This window comes from Odontomachus brunneus, unplaced genomic scaffold (genome assembly GCF_010583005.1).
Source record: "Odontomachus brunneus isolate Ranch 3 - 2012 unplaced genomic scaffold, Obru_v1 Obru_scaffold_028, whole genome shotgun sequence".
NCBI lineage: Eukaryota > Metazoa > Arthropoda > Insecta > Hymenoptera > Formicidae > Odontomachus > Odontomachus brunneus.
The window spans coordinates 2,197,083-2,214,169 of NW_022639478.1; the positions used below are offsets into that span (position 1 = coordinate 2,197,083).

At 33.4% G+C, this 17,087-nt stretch overlaps 2 protein-coding genes across 2 annotated transcripts in view; both read right to left on the bottom strand.

Annotated features, from left to right (window-relative positions):
- Nucleotides 1-17,087, bottom strand: part of LOC116842917 (elongation of very long chain fatty acids protein AAEL008004-like) — a 114,543-nt gene that overhangs the window by 93,269 nt on the left and 4,187 nt on the right. The window lies entirely within an intron of this gene.
- LOC116842919 lies at nt 7-2,276 on the bottom strand. Its single transcript, XM_032812789.1, has 2 exons — nt 1,286-2,276; nt 7-1,196 (listed from the first exon to the last, which is right to left on the bottom strand). The coding sequence occupies exon 2, from the start codon at nt 1,072-1,074 to the stop codon at nt 310-312; it is 765 nt and encodes a 254-aa protein (XP_032668680.1). The 5' UTR covers nt 1,075-1,196; nt 1,286-2,276; the 3' UTR covers nt 7-309.

The window sequence follows — 17,087 nt, forward strand, 5'->3', positions numbered from 1 at the left end:
CCCGTAGGTTTAAGATAAAACGTTTACCACCCGAAGATTTATCTACAAGAAAGAATGGCGATAAGAATTGATCTTTACATGGATCTACTGCCTCAATAGCTCCTTTGAGCTGCAAACGTTCTACTTCTGTATCACAATAAAGAGAAGTGGACTCTGAGAATTTCGGCTCCCTCAAAAAAGCTCTCACTGGAGGCCCAGAAACAAAGGGGATGTGATAACCCTGAATTGCATCTAATACCATAGTATCAGTTGTAATCTCTAGCCATTGCTCGAGAAATTCGTTTAGGCGACCAGCGGTTCTTACATTGCTCAGTGATTGCGCCGAAATCGGGACCGAGACTGGGAGCGGGGACGGCTCTTGCGCTGAGAAGCTCCTGCCTGGCGAGCCGACACTAGTCGAACAGGAGCTCTTCGGTTTCCCGACTGTGGATTGGACTTGTAGGATGGATTAGACTGTGAGGCTGTCTGCTGACGGACGGGTTGTAAGGTCCTTCTCCCTATTGGTGCTGTTAACCTTGATAATTCACGGCCAGTCCTTTCGCAAGCCTGTGCTGCCTTAAGGGTTTCCGCGAAATTCTGTCCAAATAAAAAATCGTCAATCGGAGCCATCTCTGCTGCATTCTTACCGAGGATGTTCAAGGAAGGCTTAGTGAAGGCTCTTCTGGTCAGTGAAAGGCGATACTGGAGGTCGGAGAGTAAGTGAATCCCTTCTGCGAAGAACTTCAGAACCGACTTTGCTTCGTCGTCTAAGCTTTGCAAAACAGTCGGTTTTAATAAAACAGATATGCCCGAGCCAAAAGCATTAAGACAGGCACACAGTTGTGTTTGCAAGAGCAACTGATACTCATCCCTCTTAATAATGGAGGGAGTTAGAGCAGGAACGAGTTCCTTATTAAGCTTTGGTGGCGCCAGTGTCGCAAGATCTCCCTTTATTTCGTACCTAGACAATAAGCTAGAACGAACGTCGGCATTTAGCCCACTTCTGGACTCCATCTGGATGGAATTTAGAACGGTAGCATTCCAGATGGGAGATGTGGAAGGTGGTTCAGCACTCCCAAACAAATCGCTGACCATCGCCTCTGGTACAGAGCCAGGATCCTGAAGATTCTGAACCTCATGAGTAAGTGGGTCGGCAAAGAACACACTACTAGCAGGCTGAAGGTCATCGTTTTCGATCTCAACATCTGGTAGTGAAGCTAGAAGAAGTTAAAGCAGAAGAACACGTCGGTTATGTCCTCTCTTTGCCAGGAATAAGCCAATCAACTGGGTCGACAAGAGGACATACCTGGTACAGAGCCCCGGTCCGCCTGTGCGACCGTCTGTTCTTCAGAGCTTTGCTCTAAGGCAAGTGGCGTAGCCACAGAAATCGCCGCTTGAGACTCTTCTGAGTCCGAAAAAACCTCCGCCTAACCTCTTGAGGCTGATTTTGCGGTTGTAGGTTATGTCCGACGTCTCGATCTGAAATAAGCCTATGAATCCGCTCCAGGATATCTCTAAGGCTTTCTCGAGATTCCGATCGGCGAGAGGAAACATCTCTTGGCGCAACTCTCCTATCCGAAGAGCGGATACGCGATGTTTCTCTCGAACGCGAACGAACACGCGATTTTCCTTTTCGAGAGTGGTATCTATGAGAAGATTTATCTTCTCTCGCATGTCTCACTGAAGAGCTCTTTTTGTGTTTCGGCATAGCTCACAGAACTAGCAAACCACAACTAAAAAACGGTACACTATAGAAGTTCCGGCACAAACGTGTTGTCTGGACTAACGAACAGAAAACAATGAAGACGCAGCGTGCTCACGTGACGCACGGCGGCGTAGGCGACGCTGGATCGCTTGCGCTGGCTTTTTTTTTCTTTGGCGGTTTTTTGAAAACTGTTGTCAGGACGTGAACAGGGGACTACTACATAGTGCTTCCATCCGGACGAGACATATTGGGCATAATATACAATAGGTTTCAGAACAGCTTAAACACTCTTTTTCTCAATGCGCTTTGGAACGTGACCAATGATCCAATAAGAGAGAAATTGCTTTTAATTATATTTTTTCATTGGCTGTGTTCCAAAGTGCATCAGGGAAAAAACTCTAATCGTTTCGAAACCTAATGTATAATCAACAAAATTAAGATAGAAAGTTTATAAGAGAGTCAGATATATTTAAAGTTGTTTGTTATACAGAAGAATTAAAATAAAATATTTATAAGAGCCATATGTTAGAATCACATTTTTGTTTCGTTTTAGAGTCTTATTAATATGGAAGAACACAGAAATCATAGTAGTAAATTCGCATTGCGATTAGAAAATAATAAAAGAAAACTATTGTTAAAGCAATTATTTAAAGTCAAATAAGTTTATTAAAGTTATTTACCCAAAGACAAAACATTCTATGCTTATCGCTTTTTGTCTTTAATTATAACTACATAATTATAACTATAATTTAACATAATTATAACTACACAGGAAAAAAATTCAATTTGGGTAACTAAATGGGAACTAAATGAAAAACTTGCTAACGAGAAATAATATTTATGTTGAAGTGACTGAAAATATTCGTATGCACATTTATCCGCATTAAAATCCAATAACAAAGTAATCAGCTGAGTAGAAACATTCTACAAGAAACTTTCTATTTTTACAATCAAGTTTTACCTGATACCCAAGTAATAAAAAATTCATTTGCACTAAGAAATTTGTGTTTTTCGTATAGCAATAATATAATATGTACCATTATAAATCGTTATGTAAGAAAAGAACGATGCACACATGTGACGAATACAATAGGTGCAAATGTCAATTAATTCGTTGCACTCAGGACGTCCTGTGATGTTTTTAAATATTTATATGTACACCATCAGTACAAACTCCAATGCAACGTTACGTAAAAATTTGAATTGACGTCATTGAATATAAGTTCAAAAGACCACATACGATTTTTATTAGCAAAACGTTTTTTTGTGTATATACTATATATATATTTATTTATTTATATATATTATATATATACTACATATATAGCATATACATATATATGTTATATATATATATATATATATATATATATATATATATATATATATAAACAGTATATATAACAGTACATAACAAATACATTTAGTTAAGTATTTCGTTACAATATTTGGAAATCAAATCTCAAAGTATCAAATATGGTAATAGTTACCAATTGTCTCTTGTAATAATTTCAAAATAATTAGTAAAACGAATTCTTATTTAGTTGAACCAATTAAATAGTTTAGTAGATAATACCAAATAATTTGATAATAATTACTCAATAGTTTGAGTATTGCTAAAGTATTTGGTCATTTTGTATATTTATCGCATAATGTGATAATATTATTTTCAAACAATATGTTTTTATTTAATAAATAGTTTGATGATACCATATTTATAACAAATTGGTAATCAAATCTTAGCAACAGATAAATATTGATAACAGACATCAATCTTACAAAGATTAATTGTTAATAAAATAATTTATCAAATTATTTGATTATATTCACCTATACATTTTTAGTTGAAACTATTTCACCAAAGCATTTGGTAATTATTATGTAAACTTGATTATTACTAAAACTTTTTCAGTGTGTACAAATTTGTGGCACACGAATGCATTCCACGTTACATATAATTTTATACAAGTTTTTATTGCATGTTATATTATTAAAGTGAAAAGTTTCCGTTTCGTACTTGACCTTGCAGTCGTTTAAACTTGTGGCGTACATACTTCACCTATTATAAAAGTGTAATGCAATCATAAATTATTAATTACATGCAAATAGTGGCACCATTGTAACACATTTAAATAACAAACAATGAAAGGAACGATATACAAGGTGTATCTGAACTCTATCGATAAATTTATAGAACAGATTCTATGTTAAAAAATAAGTAAAAATAAGTAGAAATATGTTCTTAATAAACATATGTTCGAAAAGGTTTATTTTTTTAAATATAGCCTTTAGAAGATAACAATATAAGAAGATGTGTCATAATAAGCGGATTAAGAATACTAATACATTCTTTTGACTTGTTTTTGAAGATAATACCTAACAATTTTTATCATTTCTGAATTGTTCATTGTGACGTTGGTATACTATTATCATTTGTCACAAAATAAAAACATATTATGTTCTGTTGATATCGTAGGTGCCTACACTTTCGTAGAGCTTGCATTTCGTTTATAGAATAGCAGACGATAATGGAAGAAAAGCTGCACAAATCTACCTAGCAAAATTTCTTAACAGGCATTACTTGCATCATTCAATATTTGCTTCCATTCATATACGGCTAAGAATGACTGGAAAATTGAAATGGGATATGACTGATATTGGATCCCAAAGATCAGTTCGAACGCCAGAATTAGAAAAAAAATATTAGATTTAGTTACAGAAAATCCTGGAATTAGCACTCGAAATATAGTTCAAAGACTCAAGAATAAATCATGTAGCGGGTTCGCAAAGTTTAATAGCTACATCCATTTCGACTGCAAAAAGTTCAGGCTTTAAATTCTAAAGATTTTCTTTCCCAAAGATCAAAGATCAAAGATTTGGCGAATAGTTGCTAACACGTTTAGAATTCAATGCCACTTTTTCAATTTTTATTTATTTTAATGAATGAAGCGACTTTCACGAGAAGTGAGATGTTTAACAACCACAAAATGCATTTCTGAGCTGAAGAAAATTTACACGCCACAATTCGCATCGCAATATCACAACGCACTAGCGTTGCCTTGCCATCTTATCACCTTGCCGATAGCAAGGGTATGCTATCAATGTCTGGTATGATATTGTTGGAAATTGTTTGATAAAACTATATATACTGCCTAATTGATTAACAGGAGTTTTAGAATACATTAACTTTCTGTAAAATAATTTACCATAATTATTAAAAGAAGTGTCTCTTTATATTCGTCAGCGCATACGTGGTTTATGCATAATGGGACATCAGCTAATTTTAGCCCAACTGTAAGAAAGCATTTTACCTGCAAAGAGGGATTAGCAGAAGTGGACCAAGTTTTTAACTAACAAGATCGCCAGACCCTAAACCTTTTAATTATTTCTGTGAATCTACTTGAAAAGTATGTTCTATGAAATATCTGCAAACGAGCTAAATGAACTGCTTCCAAAAAGTTAAAGAAAATGTCTTAGTAAAAATATATTTTTAAATACTTAGTTTCTGAGATATAGCTGCCATACATTCTCCTTCATTTTTCATTCAGTTTTAAAAACATATATTTTATTAAATCGTGTTTTTTACATATAAGTAACAATATAAAAATATATTGTTATCACAATTGTTAAAAATTTCTGTCTCCTTTATCAATGCGTAAAAATCCAACAGATATGCGATTTTATTAGCGATTAGATATATGCGATTAGAAATAATGAAGCAATATTCGAACGCGCGCGCGTTTTTACTACAGAGATGTCAATTGTGCATTGATAAGAGAAGCAGAAGTTTTTAACAAATTTTAAAACATTATGTCTCCATAGTTACTTATTTGTAAAAAAACAGGATTTTATGAATAAAATATATGCTTTTAAAACTGAGAGAATGCGGCTACTATATCTCTCTCAGAAACTAAGCATTTGAGAGTACATAATTATTAAGACCTTACACTTAATTTTTTATATATCTATCCTGTGAATTTGTCGGTGAAGTTTAGATAAATTCCGTATACATATATATACATATATATATATATATATATATATATATATATATATATATATATATATATATATATATATGTCACGGTCATATCGATATCGCGGCACATCAATGCGTAACTAATTCACAAAATATCCATCCAGTTCGGAATACGGCAAATTGAGTTAACTAAAGTCCAAAAATTAAAAGTTCTATAGTCATTTCGGATTTTAGCTAATCAAACCTGCTTATTTGTAGAATTGATTTCAACTTAAATCTTACTTACAATATGAAAAAAAACTAGCGCGTACTTCGATTTGTGACGCACGTATCTATAATTATGATGAGACAAGTATATGGAAAATTACCTCATGTTCGATCTCCTGACGTATGAAAACGACCTTGTTTTACGAGAGGCAAGTATAACAATCGTGCTAATTTATCTCGTAATTGCATATTTTTTTAGCAAATAATCACTGTAACTCGAACGTCTTCGTTCTATAACGGAGAAATTCGACAAAATTTCTACATATAAAAAAAAATAAAAAAATGATAAACTTATTTTGCCAGTTAATGTCAATACATTTGAAGTCGATAGAAAACGTTTCTGCGGGAGTCATTGCGAAAATGCAAGACATGGAGTCACTTTAACGCTGACTGTCAAAGAACATACTTAAGAGATCTCTAGGAAAAGCAAACAATAACGTCGAGGTCGACGATCTCGCGACAAAATACGTGATGTAGATCGCCGCGCTATCATCATTTCGTACACGCGGCCTTGGCCTGTTAAATATCGAGGTGCCATCACGAACGTCTAGCTTAGCCTAAAGAAACGAGAGTACACCTCAATCAACCGTTGCACAACCTCGTGAACGTGCCGGCCAAGCATCGTTCTTTTCTACTCCGTCGAAGTATTCGAATGTTGACCGAACGCTTTTACCGAACGAGCCATCGAAAGTGAATCGCGATTGCACTGAGAGAAAAAAATAGTTGGAATAAGTATAATCTCACTATATTTTATAGTTCGTTTTGGCCTCAAACATATATTTATAGTTCATCTAAACATAAAGATATAGCAAAATTAAAACAGATTTATAGTCACCATCTTATTACTCTATGTATATACTAAAGCAAGCTTTGGGAATATAGTTATATGTACCTATATTTTCCAAATATTCCAATTGTATTGACTATATAAAATATTTAATTTCTCTTACCATTCAATATTTGCAACTTTATTATATTTTTTATTTTAAATGATTATAATTCTTGATAAAAGTTTTACATGGGTCAGTTATACTATGCTTATATTGTAAATATTACAAACATTATGGTGAAATTTACTATAAAAATAATATTCCTAATTATAATCTTTTTACTATGCCATTATAGTTCCAAGTATCATACATTCTTCTCTCAGTGTGACAAAGTCTGGAAGACGTACTTGTTTTTACTTTACACGTGCATTTTCAAGAACGCGATATCTTTTGCATTTCTTTCTGAATATTTTATGTATGTAACATACATAAAATATGTCATCATGGTAAACATATTTACCATGATGACATATCGCATAATTTTGCAATTATTATTATACTGCCTAACTACTTTTTGCGTTGTATAATTATCGTTAGTACTTTTCCACTGTATAATTAGCTAGTGCTTTTCCGCAACTACACCGATCGCGGTAATACAAGAAAAGAATATCATCAGATAACGTAACGTAAAAAAAGACATATGCAAAATAGTTAATAAGTCATTATGTCAAACGTGTTTGCAACTATTTATATAAAATAATCTAAATAATAATACTAAATGAAGAAAATGAGCGTCTGACAGCATTAGGAATGATACGAAAGGAAGGATCTTGGGTGCCATACGAACTGAAGCCGAGAGACGTCGAACGGCGTCTTGTCACGTGTGAACAGCTGCTTCAACGAAAAGGAAAGGTTTTTTACATCATATTGTGACTGGTGATGAAAAGTGGATATACTACAGTAATCCCAAGCGTAAAAAATCGTGGGTTAAGCCCGGCGAAGCAGTAGCATCAACGCCAAAGCGGAATATCCACGGTTCCAAGCTCATGCTCTGCATTTGGTGGGATCAGGTGGGGGTAGTGTATTACGAGCTGCTCCAACCCAACCAAACCATCACAGGAGATCTCTATCGACGACAATTGATGCGTTTGAGCCGAGCATTGAAAGAAAAACGGCCGCAATATGAGCAAAGACACGATAAGATGATTTTGCTGCATGATAACGCTCGGTCGCATGTCGCGTCATCGGTCAAAACATACCTGGAAACGCTGAAATGAAAAGTCCTACCCCACCCGCCGTACTCTCCAGACATTGCGCCTTCTGATTACTATTTATTTCGATTGATGATTAACGGCCTGGCTGAGCAGCACTTCACTTCGTATGAAGAAACGAAAAAATGGATCGATTCGTGGATAGCCACAAAAGAAGTGTCGTTTTTTCGACGTGGAATTTAAATGCTGCCAGAAAGATGGGAAAAAGTAGTCTCCAACGATGGGCAATATTTTAATTGACTTGTTTTTTTATTTTTTTTTTTAAATAAAGGATTTATTTTCACAATAAACGGCGAGAATTTATTCACACTCCCAATAGCATAAAAAACCTAATCTGTTGATAAATATGTTAGTAAGTTAATATATACATAACAAAATATATTTAAGATATATTTTCTTTGTAGCGAGATTGTGTATTTTTTTTAATTTTATACACATTTCTAATAAGAAAGGTTTCTAATAAAATATTTGATTTCTAATAAGATAAATATGTTTTTATTTTCCAAATTATAGGACAATTATGTAGAAAAAGACAATAAATTATAAAACAATAATATACTATTATAAACGTTATATAACTTTTATTTCCAAGTTATATATCAGTAACTAAATGTATCGATTATAAATACGATAGTTACATCATGATGTCAAAATCAGTCAATGTCGTGTCTGATCATAAAATAATTAAATTCTCCGTACGGTGAACATGAGGGGGCGAGTTTACTCACAAGGCGAATACGAAGCAAAATCGGAGAAGGAAGATAACGTGCGTGCGCTACACGAGTGTACGTTGCGTAGGAAGAACGTGTTGCATTCGTCATAATTCCTAGTCTCAAGGATTCCCCGCTCTTTCGGAATTTTCGTAAATATTTCACGTACGCGAGTCGAATCAAGTCGAACCACGCATTCGCGACGTGATCTGCATGCGAAGGCCGTAGCAATTCCAAATGTGAACATAGTAAAAATGGATATAGTGCCGGATCTGATGATAAACTTCGAAGAAAAATACAGATTGCATGATATTTGCTTTAAATAACTGATATCCGCTTTAATTGCACAGTCATGATCGTGCACTTTGCACAGCAAAGTACGAGCAATTTTCCACTTGCTAATAGATTTTCACAAAAACTGACAATGCTTTTTTCGCCATTGCGCTGAATCGAGAAGAAGAGTTCGAGCGTTTAAATATTACTTGTAATCGTTCTAATGATTTATAACCAAAACTCGAAAGATATTGAGCTTTATCATTAGAAAGGAGGATGTCGGAAAACTGCAATTTTTTTACTATGAGTGGAACCTAAAATTCGGGTTTTATATGGACGAGTACATCTTAAATCGTATCAAAAAAGTGGTCATATATTCTAGAAGCTCGAAGAACATCAGTTGGAGTCAAACACGCAACAATTAGACACTTAGGCATATCTTGACCCCATAATCTCTGCACTCATAAACTCTAAACCCATAAACTCTAAACCTATAAACTCTAAATCCATACAGCCTAATTTTTACACCATAATTTCCTAAGCCGCAAACCCATAAACTTTAAACTTATAAACCTAAAAATCATGAATCAAAAATTCAGTAACCTTTATCATATATAATCCGAAAGCATCAACCTTGAAATCTGCTCATTAATACTGATTTCACAGACGTATGATTTCCATAAGCTCGTAAATCTTACTTTCGGATTTAAACTGTAAACCGCACTTAGCCAGACCCAGAGATTCAGAAAAATGTATCGTTTAACATGTTAGCAGAAGAAGAGACTTCTTGGTAACGCGTCGAATTATATTCCAGGTATTAAATAAATAGCAATTACCCATCGTTCTCGCGTAAACATAAATATCGTAAATATCGTAATATGGTAGCTCGCGTTAATATAAACACGCCGCCGAAAGTCGATCGCGAGAGAAAGAAGCGCGCCTGACTTGCGTCTAATTTGCGTGTTTAATCTCAATTGATGTTCTTCGAGCATCTAGGATGTTTGACTATTTTTTTGGTACTATTTAAGGTGTGCTCGGCCATATAGAAGCCGAATTTTATGTTTCACTCGTAGTAAAAAATCGCGATTTTCCGACATCCTCCTTTCTAATGATAAAGCTCAATATCAAAAAGATATAGTGTTAGGAGTCTACAGAATCTACAGAGGGTTAGGATTAGTATTTTTGTGATTAATAATAATTAATTTGTTTTATAAATTCCAAATAGTTTTCATAACAAAAGGAATATATGTATGAGTAGTGAGAGGAAGAAGAGAAAAGAATGTATAGAGAAAAAAGTAAAGAGACAGAAAGGACAACGAGGAATGAATAAGGGTAAATGAAGAAGGAGGAACGAAAAAATTGTTCGCTTGGAATGAGTTCTCATTCGTTTGGAGTGAGTTTTCACTCGTTTGGAGTGAAATTCTTGTTCTAACTTCGACTGGCGCAATTTTCACTACCTTGGAGTGAAATCTCACTCCAAGAAATTTAGAGTGTAAGTTTTATAGAAATTATAAAATATTTTTTTAATATATAGTCCGCCAAATTGAATCGGCTATTTTGAATTTTGAAAATATAACTGCAAATTCGTTGTCAGCAGTCAGCAAAACTCCCGGGTACGAAGTTTTAAATTATCGGATTGACATAAAAATTTGTGCCTCAAAATATATGGGCTGAGGTGTAAAAGAACTTTTTGATTGCCTTTAACTTCTCATACCTCTAAAACTAATTCTCGGCTCAACTTTGCAACTAAAAATTTATTATTGATATTTTATCATAGGTTGATTTATAGGCACTACTCATAAATTTCTCGTAATTTATAAGCACTACTCGTAAATTTCTTTCTCGTGTATTCAATTTTGCAGCATAAATAAAAATAGGAGGTCAATCTCAGGAATCTCAGAGATCAATTGGTTTATCTTAAATTTTTCCAAAGTTTTTTCAAAAAATACTTGTCTGTCAATCTCCCGGTGTATGACAACCAAGAAGGATAATCAATCTTGAGACATACGTCGGTATTCGAAATCAAAATCTAGGCTGTGTCTGGAAAAATCTTAAGAAACTTCTATGTGGTCGTTACTAATTACCTTCTATATAAACTTAACGCTATGCGATACAAAAGCCAATAACATGTGACATACGAAGATTGGTCTATCGTTGTATACGGAGTTTTCAGAACTTGAACCGGATGAGGACCGGTTCTTGCGTTTTTAACTTTTTACCAACCGAGAAAGCAAGCGCGATAGAAAAGCAATGGAGGATAAACTTTTGACATTTTGTGCCAATCAACACATACAATGATGCATCAGTTATCTGTCTGATTGTTCCCCGGATAACCAGAGGATACGTTAAAGCGTTGGAAGCACGCCATTGCATGTATCAAGCGCTCGTAACGTGATTTATAGCATCACTTGTAAATTTCTTTCTCGTGTATTCCCTTTTGCAGCATAAATAAAGATGAGAAATCAGAGGCCAACTGGTTTATCTTTAGTTTTTTCAAAGCTTTTCCAAAAAACCTGCCTGCCGGTCTCTCGGTACTAGGATTTCCACTAGCAAACTAAATATAGATTACGAGGATACGGCGCTCAAACAGCGTTCCTTACGTCCAATCACGATTTATCGTCGTGATCGTGTGTAACGTGAGCAACCTTTCGTTTCTCGTTTCACTTGGATAACAATATAGCCGCAAAAGCTAGGAATCCCGCATTACGGTGAGATTGTCACCGTAGTTGCAACATTGTGACACCAACGTGCATTACCTCATTTGCGACGCTCGTATAACGCCCCGGCGAATATACTCGCCAAGTGAACGTTCTCAAGGTATTCTCTTCGGGAACACACAAGTCGGTGTATATCATTGATATGCAGTACGTGCAATGTCTCAGTGCCGTCGATTGTCTCCATTGTACCCGATCAACGATTTAAAAAAGCATGATTCATGCGAAGGTGGATGGCGAACTCCAAAATTGTCAATAACATTCAGACGATTATCAAAATATCTGATACCCTGCTGAAAATGATGGATAAAAAACAATAAGATTACTCTACATACAGTTCAATGTGAATCAACTTTCTTATTGATTTGCATTGAAATCTGGATTGAAATTCAGGCTAAACCTTAGTATCGTTTTCTACCCATTATTTTAAACATGTATAAGGGATAAAAGATCAATACAACCACATTATGTTACCTTTCTCGTGTTTGTTATACATTCAACATACGTCATAAATGCCCGAATTACTAGATTGAAAGTTAGTAGATATTTTCTTAGATTAGACACATTTATTTCTATGTAAGTACGCATCAAGCGGCATAGCCACTAAATATATAAAAAATTGTGTTGGCCATAGAAATGACTATTATGATCATATTCGACATACGCGCGAACGTTGCGGCACCATTATAACAATTTTCTCCAAAATTTTTTGTAATTAATTTTTCAATTGAAATGTCTCGGCTAAAGCAGTAATCATATAGTGTGGATACGAGCTTTCGATTGCGACCAATTAGTTAAGATTCGTGCGGTCAATCCTAAATTCTCGAAATCTCATAGACAAAAAAAGTAAATTCTTTCTGATTCAAACTTTCAATATCACACGTGCACACGCACACATTCAAAGCAAATTTGTCCCTCAAGTCATATCCGCACATGTACAAATATATTTAGATATGGAAATATACATGGACGTAGCTACACACATACACATACGCGCGCGCGCGCATTTCCTTCACACACTTCGTATACCCTTCAGCGGTCTTACACTGATATGTTTGAATGTGTGTGATGTAAGTGTGCAAATAAACGTAGACACGCATATATTTTTTCGCATATCTTTCGGTTTCACAATTGCTGCTTAATACATATGTATCCATATGTGCGATATAAGTGTATAAGAAGCATATATATACACACGTGCATACACATATATATACACGTGCATACACATATATAAAAAAGATTGCGACATGTATGAAATATTCCAGAAATGTGAAATATTATATTATGTTAAATATTATGTAAAATATTATGTTATTGGTCAATCTTTCTTTTTAAAGAAATATGAACGTGGATATCTTATTCATCAGCATATGATTGTATTGCCTATACTAAACCTGAGCGTTATTATTTTTTATTACTACTATTAGGCAAAAATGATTCTCTTTCAAATGGCGTCGACCGTTTTAAGGTATCTCAAAAAATAGCGAAACTACCTCTTGGGCATATTTTAAAAATCTTGTATTTCCGGTTCCTTTGAGGTACAAACGATTTGAAAGAAGGTACAAACGAGTATAAACGATACTTTCTCGAATAGCGTCGACCGTTTTGAAATACCCAAAAAAATAGCTAAACACTGTCTCTTGGATATATTTTAAAAATCATATACTTGTGGCAGGCGTCGCATCGAAAATCTGCTCACAATGTGTATTTAATTACCAGTACTAAATTAATAAGATTTAAAACTTTCTTGTTATTTAATAATTTTAATTTTCATCATACGTATTTTTAGAACATTACTAATATATTATATTAAAAAAAATAACATATTTTACAAAAAAAACGAGTTTTTTTACTCATTCTTGATCTTTACAGAATTTAGAACGTTCTTCCAAAAGAGATATACGAGGTTTTATATAAGTAATTTTCTTCTAAGACAAGTGCTCTTTCGTAGATTTTATAGTTTAGCTTTTAACGTGGTTTTGAGAAAAATTCTATCTAAGACCGATCTCACCATCTTACTTTATAATGACTAGGGCCTTTCTGACAAAATTTTGAAATTTTCATAAAAATTCTAAGAAATTATATGAAAAATTCTAAAATTTTTTATCCACTAGAGAGATTTTTAAAATATATTTTTGTTGCATTATATCATTTCGCTACTGATTATCCTTCCCCAGTAATACTTGAGCAGAAACTTATCTTACATGAGCTAAGAACTAAGCTAAACCTGTTAAACTGTTAAACTGCTTTTAAACATCGTTTTTATTTCCTCGAATACTTGATAGTCATAATGAATGCACATGTAGAAAGGTGCATGGCTAGTCCAAAATATCTAAAAATTCTAAATCTAGAAAATTCTAAATTTTTAGACATTAATGAAGCCGCATGTATAATCGGTCCTACAAATATCTCACTACAATTATTATTCACTACACCATTATTTATTATTATTTATTATCCATATGCCCATTTACATTATTTATATAACCATATCAGAAGAACGTTAACACGTGACTTTTCTCGTATTTCGTAGTAAAATATTCGTAAATAAGTAAAACATATTAGTTAAAATTTTACATGCAATTTGTCTATACCGTTCATGAAAAATTTTATACTAAATATCGCAATTTTGCACACATAACCTTATTGTAGAAACAATATGGACGACTATTATTCCGTAAAAAATGATACCATCTAAATAAAAAATTATCATTATAAATATTGTATATTAGTAAACATGGCATAAAAGAAAAAATAGTGTACACTACATTGTTTTCGTGCTCTCAAAGTTTCTTAAAATAAAATTTTACTTGAAAAATGGAGTGACTCGAATTGAAGCAATTTCTCATAGAGTGAACCTTATAGAGTGAATTCTTCATTCTGTATTCTGACTCCAATAGTATATGATCAAGTCTTACTGTAATCATATCGCCGTTACGCCAATTTTTTCAGTGTAATTTATTAAATTTTAAAAAATTGATATTTAAATTTATATATATACATATTTATACTTAAATAAAAGAACCTGAAAACTATTTTACTTCTCTCTTAAATATTATTAATAACAAACGTTATTCCTGAGCGGCACGCAAACATACATTCGGTATGTAATAGGTACTTGCAAAAATTGCAACAATATATATTTCTAAAAAATCTACAATGTATGTACAAGAAATATGAAAAAGTAGCGCGATCGTCACGATTGTGACAATGCTTATCGGACATGATGTTTTCGTGCTCTCAAAGTTTCTTAAAATAAAATTTTAAAAAATTTTGAAAAATGGAGTGACTCGAATTGAAGCAATTTCTCATAGAGTGAACCTTATAGAGTGAATTCTTCATTCTGTATTCTGACTCCAATAGTATATGATCAAGTCTTACTGTAATCATATCGCCGTTACGCCAATTTTTTCAGTGTAATTTATTAAATTTTAAAAAATTGATATTTAAATTTATATATATACATATTTATACTTAAATAAAAGAACCTGAAAACTATTTTACTTCTCTCTTAAATATTATTAATAACAAACGTTATTCCTGAGCGGCGCGCAAACATACATTCGGTATGTAATAGGTACTTGCAAAAATTGCAACAATATATATTTCTAAAAAATCTACAATGTATGTACAAGAAATATGAAAAAGTAGCGCGATCGTCACGATTGTGACAATGCTTATCGGACATGATATTTTAACGACCGTCTCAAACTATCTACATTTCCGGAGTTTATCACTTTGACATCTCTCGTTAAACGCAAATCACTCGCCAGCGAGAGACGAAAGCTTTTAAAAGTAAAATGCAACCGAAATTGAGTCATGTGGCAAGAATGTGTTAAGATGCACGTAGACGAAGCTTACGCACGAACGTATGCACACGGTAGAGGTACGGAAAGAAAAATAAATATCAAAAGTCGAGTAGTCCGCGAGATGAATGGCCATGTTATTAGCGTGACCTTATATTGAAGAATTGATCTTGACACAGCCTAGTCATCATGCAAATATTTGTTAATCCATTATCTTATGCTCCTGCTAAAGTGAAAAAAAAATTTTATGTTGACTTTACTCAAAGGAAGAAATGTCTAAAGTCCAGTGTCTCTAATCTACTACAGCGTAGTAGTACGCTACAGAGTAGCGCGTTCTAGCGTATACACACGCAAAAAAATCTCGGTTGGTGCAACCGAATAAAAACCAACTAAAAATTAGGTGATCAGAAGTGATATCTCTGTTAGGAAAACTAATATTTCTGTTATTACAACTGAAAGTATTCGTCTGAACATTCAGCGATATTAAAACTCGGTTGGAGCAACTGAGAGCAATTAACTATACAGAAACCTCATAGGAATTTTTCTGTTCCTACAGCCGAGTTTTCATCTGATCTCTGAGCAACCGAAAATTCGGTTGCACCAATGGAATTGTTTTTCCCGTGTATAACACGCGTTGAATTAAAGAAGATCGGCAAATGATCGCACGCAATCATTCGCCAATTTTCCCGAATAAAAACTTAAATTTTTATACGTAGTTTTTTATAAAATGGCAAAAGAATCCTGTACTCAGATTGACATAATTTACCTGCACCCAAGTATTATCGTATCTTATACCTTGTATACTATTAAAGATGTATTGTTTTACTGCAATATGCATAATTTATTGTTTACATGCATTTTCGGAGAAAATACACATATTAACAGAATGTACATTTGCAGTGGGGGAGGGGGGAGATAGACTAAATGTTTAAAGTAATATAAAAAATGCACACGTCTATTGCAGAGTTAAGATAGTCGTAAAATGAGTTGTTTAAGAATTCGTTGAAACTTATACAGAATGAGACACTTAAAACAGGCCACTTGAATAATTTGTTTAAAACTATATAAAAATCGTTACGTACAAAACTTACATGATTTCGAATGATTTCACTAGATAGTATACGTATTTTTTTATAAGTGAAGACGTTTCGGAAATTTGAAGATTAACTCTGATTTTTTATATAAAACTATCTTAACTGTTTTACATAAATAGATTCTTATAACATTCTGCGTAAAAAGGGTAATGTGGTCCAAAACCGAATGGATACGAAATAATTTTACCCTAATACTTTTATGCATACGATAATGAAAAGAATAAATTGGTTAATGTAAAAAAACACATATAATTTCTTGAAAAAAAGATACATTGCATATTACATACTTTTCTTTTATCTTATTGTTTTAAATATGCAATCATATACAAGTGTTTAAAATGATAACTTAAGCGTCAATGTATGCTGCAAAGCGATTAAGTATAGAAAATATTGCGTTTCGAATTTCATTTGTATTTAATATGTATATGTATAACATGTTTTGTTACATTCTTTCATATTTTCTAGAATGTTGGTATTCCGTAGTATATTTCCTGTTCTAATTTGCCTCACAAATTA

What these genes read in the sequence shown, in the direction of transcription:
- LOC116842919 (XM_032812789.1), bottom strand. Translation starts at nt 1,074, where the DNA reads ATGGTCAGCGATTTGTTTGGGAGTGCTGAACCACCTTCCACATCTCCC.